Consider the following 5,094-nt stretch of genomic DNA (forward strand, 5'->3'; position numbering starts at 1 on the left):
GAAAAATGCCGTTACCTTAGGTGACGCTAAGCATTGGACCGTTTCTTAGGTGCGACACGACCATCTTTTACATTTGGTAGCGAGAGCACGATCTAAAGACAGCAAACTCTTCCACTATGACCGAAAACGATCAGAACGACGGATTCTTGAACAATCAAAACGATGATGCGAGCTCTGTTGGTGACGCCGAAGGCCCCGGAGACATTCAAAACCGAATTCGTCAACCACCCAACGACGCTCCGAACGACTGGCAAACCGCTTTCGCCAGAATGGCTGATTCTATTGCTATGATGTCAAATTCCGTTCAAGACCTAGTTGACACCTTTGCTGACTCTCGTGTCAACACACACGAAAACCAACCTGCCGCAACGTCGTCTACCGCCAAGAGCAGTCTCCGACCAAACGAACTTCCGTCTTTCAACGGCAAGGATAATAAAGGAGAAACTCGCTTATGGGTATTCCGTGTCCGCCAAGTCATTGCAACCACCGACCTCGCACGACTGCCCGAACCGCAGCAAATCTTAAGGGCTTGCAACCATCTTGAAGGTCCGGCCGGAATGTGGTATATGCAACTCTGTCAAGAACACGGGAATCCCGATATGACAACTCATCCCAAACTCGCCTCATGGACCGAATTCGAAGAATACTTAGTCTTGAAATTCGGCAACCCAGACTCTGAACAGAAGGCCCAAATGGATCTCCGATACTTGAAGCAGAAGGACAACCAATCGGTCGAAAAATTCAACGAATACTACCGAAATCTCCGAATTCAAGCTAATGAAAAGACTCCGGCAGACGAATCTAAACTGATTGTCCATTATCTCGAGTCCTTGAATAAAGAAATGTATCGGGCTATGACGATGATGGCTACTCCGAAGACTCTCGACGAAGCTCAAAGAGAGGCGCTCCGGATCCACCGTCGGATGAAAGCGGCTGACAAGGAAGCCAACCGAACCACCCAAGCCAATGCCGCAGGATACCAACAAAACAACAAGCCTCGAAACTCCGGTAGTAGTAGTACTGGTCCTATGCGCCCTATGAAACGCTCTGACTCCAAGGAACACTTGGAAGCTAACCAGTATGCTGGAAAAGCAGTTACATCTGAAACTCGAGATGTCTATCGTAAACTAGGCCTGTGCAATGGATGTGGACACCATGGACATCGTAAAGCCGAATGTCGTAACAGTAAGACTAAGCAAGCTGCTGCTGCTCAAGTTACTGATACCCAGAATGGTACGCCGAAATGATCAATCATCCTGATTTGAATCTGATGCTATATAGTAGCATGATACCCGATATTGACAATGTTTTCAATAAATAACTTTACAGACATGACGATGGTGTCTGATCATTCAGAACGACGCGTTGTTGTTATGAGAGCAAACACGCGACCGAGCAACTTGCTACGCGCTCGAGGGACTTTGAATGGCTCCAAAGTTACCATTTTGTTCGATACCGGATGCTCCGATGTGTTGGTCTCATCATCTCTAATCGAGCGGCAGCCACACCTGATTCGACACCGACGTCCTTTGGCAACATCGGTCATGTGCGTTGGATACGATGGGAATACAGCCAAACTGGAATATGAACTAGTAGACGTGACTCTACGCTGTGACGAGTGGACAGAAAGTTTGTCTGCAACGATTGCGCCATTGCAATTATACGATATGATCATAGGGATGACCTGGTTCAATACCCACAACCCCAACATCGATTGGCAAACCAGTCAAATTGTTTTAAATACGCCCTACGGATTATTTAAGATACTAGCTAATCTCGATACGAATGACTCGACATCAACTTATGCAGCCACCCTACGTGAATTGCAAACCCACAACATTGATCTACTGTCTCAGAAACAGCTTCTCACGTTGATGAAAGATCCTAAAGAACGCACGTTTATCTTGCGCTTTAAGAATGATGTTGCTCCAACCCATAAAAACGCGCAAATCGCGACGTTTGCCGCAAATGCAACTAGTAACCATATGGACGTTGACTTCGATGAATGCTCGATAGCTCGAGAACAACTGAAATCCGAATATACCAATCGGTTATTTAAGGATGATGAACTACCCGCTGGTGTACCGTCTCGAACGATTCAACATCCAATCGACTTGGAGTCAAATGATACTCCTCATCGACCACCATACCGATTATCACTCCCTGAACAAGACGAATTGAAGAAACAACTGGACTACCTACTAGAGCGAGGACTTATTCGACCATCGAATTCACCTTTTGGAGCTCCAGTCTTGTTTGCGTCCAAGAAAGATGGAGGCTTACGAATGTGCCTCGACTATAGAGCACTCAATAAGATCACGATCAAAAACCGATATTCCCTGCCTAGGATTGAAGATCAACTAGATCGCCTTGTGGGATCAACGATTTTTACAAAGGTTGATTTACGTTGGGGTTATTGGCAGATCCCCATTCGTCCTGGAGATGAACATAAGACTGCAATCACTACAAGATATGGATCCTATGAGTTCCTCGTGATGCCATTTGGACTGTGCAATGCTCCATCGACATTCCAGAGACTTATGAATGAAACTCTCCGACAGTTTCTTGATGTATGTGTGGTGGTGTATCTTGATGACATTTTGATTTATTCAAAATCCCTTGAGGAACACAAGAAACACACACGACTGGTCTTCGATGCCTTAGTGCAGGCTAAGTTAACAGCAAAGTTCTCGAAATGTGAGCTTTTTGTACGTGAAACCATCTTTTTGGGATTCAAGATCAGCCCTGTTGGCATTGAACCCGACACCCGCCACATCAAGCAGATCCTTGAATGGCCAGTGCCACAGAACGTATCAGAACTACGCTCGTTCCTGGGGTTAGCTCAATGGCTTCGTCGGTTTATATTGCACTATTCAAAAATAGTATCACCCTTGACCGATCTACTCCAGACAACCGTTGAATTTAACTGGACGGCGTCTCAGCAGAACGCGTTTGATACTCTGAAGGAACGCTTGACCACAGCTCCTTTATTGAAACTCTTTGACCCCTCATTACCTATTGAACTCTGGACTGACTCTAGTGGATTTGCAATCGGTGCTACACTGTACCAAAAGCACGCAAAGGGCCTGCATCCAGTAGCCTATGAAGGCCGCAAGATGTTACCAGCTGAACGACGATACCCTGTGCATGAGCAAGAACTCTTGGCTCTCATTCATGCGCTAAAAGTTTGGCGGCATTATCTCTTGGGTCTACCAGTCACCATACAAACCGATCACCGCTCTTTAGTCTTTCTCGATACACAGAAGACCCTGTCGAATCGCCAAGCCAGGTGGCTAGAACTACTTCAGCAATTTGATCTCAGAATTCAACACGTTTCCGGGAAGAACAATGTCGTCTCTGACGCGTTATCACGAAATCCCGACTTTATGGAACGTAGAGCTGTCGATGTAGCTCGTAACACTATCGACTTACCACTTTCACTTTCAGTGAACACAATAATTGCGGTTAGTGAATTTGAGAAACAAGTGCAGATCGAATATACCAAAGATCCATATTACAGCCGAGTGCTATTGGCATTGACAACTGCAGAAGTCCCAGTTGATCTAGTCCAACCATTGAAATCACTGAAACTTGACAATGGACTACTTTGGAACACCTCACCACAACGAGATGAACCCCGACTCTGCATACCGGTCACTCTACGAAAACGATTGTTACACGACTGGCACGACTCCCCACTTGCAGGTCATCGAATTCAGCACACCTACAAGTTAGTCGAACACTATTACTGGCCAAAGATGCACGATGATATCAAGAAGTACATACGATCTTGCATACTTTGTCAACAGAATCGTACTTCCAACAGCAAACCAGCTGGATTGATTCAACCGCTGGCTATACCGGTTACTAATTGGACTGATCTTTCGATGGACTTCATTACAAATCTACCACCAACGAAAGAAAGTTACGATGCTATTTGGGTGATCTGTTGCAGACGATCAAAGATGTCTAGATTCATACCTTGTACAGGACCACCAGATTCGGAAACTCTAGCCCGGCTATTTTTCGATAACATTGTGTGTCTTTTTGGACACCCTGCGTCGATTGTGTCTGATCGAGACGCAAGATTCACCTCTGATTTTTGGAGGACGATACACGAGATCTATGGCACAAAGATCTTATTATCCACTGCCAACCATCCCCAAACCGATGGCCAAACTGAACGAACCAACCGCACACTGAAACAATATCTCAGAAACTACACCTCCTTTTTACAAGACGATTGGAATCAATGGCTCTCACGAGCAGAATACAACTTCAACTCAACCAAAAATGCATCTACTGGCCTATCACCATTCGAAATTGTCTATGTTGACAAACCCTCTGATCCACGAACATCCAACATCACACCCACCAATGATTCAGCTCTATCATTTGCTGAGAAGTCAACATATATCCGCCAACTAGTATCTGACCGACTAATGGAAGCTCAGGAACGTTACGCCTTATACGCCAACCAACACCGTACAGACGACGAATTTGATGTTAATGATCAAGTGTTAATTTCGACACAAGTTTATCAACCACCCGCCTTACGATCCCAACCATCCAATGCTTTAAAGGCTCGATTCACCGGTCCATACCGCATCACCCATCGTGTTGGACGTGTTGCCTATCGAATTGCCCTTCCATACGAAAGTCAACGACAACCACACGATGTATTTCATGTGTCCCAACTCCGTCGATATAATGATTCCGAGGACGAATCATCTTTCAATGAGGGACGAACAACGACTTACCTACCGCAGAATCCACCTACTACAGAACCAAACATGACTCGATGGCAAATCGAGAAAGTTTTAGGTTGGAAGAAGGGTCCAGGTGCAGGAGGACCAAAAGTTTACGTGATCAAGTGGACTAGTAAAAGAAGCCATGAAAACGTGTCTTATAAAGACGCGAGACTACAGGACTCCTCTATACAAGAGCTACTAGATGCTGCACCACAATTGACGTCAAACACGAGAACACGTAGAAAGTGATGATGATGATAGACAATAATATTTATTGATGATCCTTCTGAATCGAGACGATTCATGCTTAAAAGAGGGACGATTGTAATAAGAATTATTACAT

At 45.2% G+C, this 5,094-nt stretch overlaps 1 protein-coding gene across 1 annotated transcript; it reads left to right on the top strand.

Moving 5' to 3' along the window:
• Positions 1 to 36: 36 nt before the first annotated feature.
• On the top strand, positions 37 to 5,000 carry SmJEL517_g06292 (uncharacterized protein; the record flags this gene model as incomplete). The annotated part of the gene is made up of 2 exons (XM_031172218.1): positions 37 to 1,233; positions 1,330 to 5,000. The coding sequence occupies exons 1-2, from the start codon at positions 117 to 119 to the stop codon at positions 4,998 to 5,000; spliced, it is 4,788 nt and encodes a 1,595-aa protein (XP_031021807.1). The 5' UTR covers positions 37 to 116.
• Between the last annotated feature and the right edge of the window lie 94 nt (positions 5,001 to 5,094).

Source organism: Synchytrium microbalum, assembly GCF_006535985.1.
Source record: "Synchytrium microbalum strain JEL517 chromosome Unknown SmJEL517_scf0120, whole genome shotgun sequence".
Lineage (NCBI taxonomy): Eukaryota > Fungi > Chytridiomycota > Chytridiomycetes > Synchytriales > Synchytriaceae > Synchytrium > Synchytrium microbalum.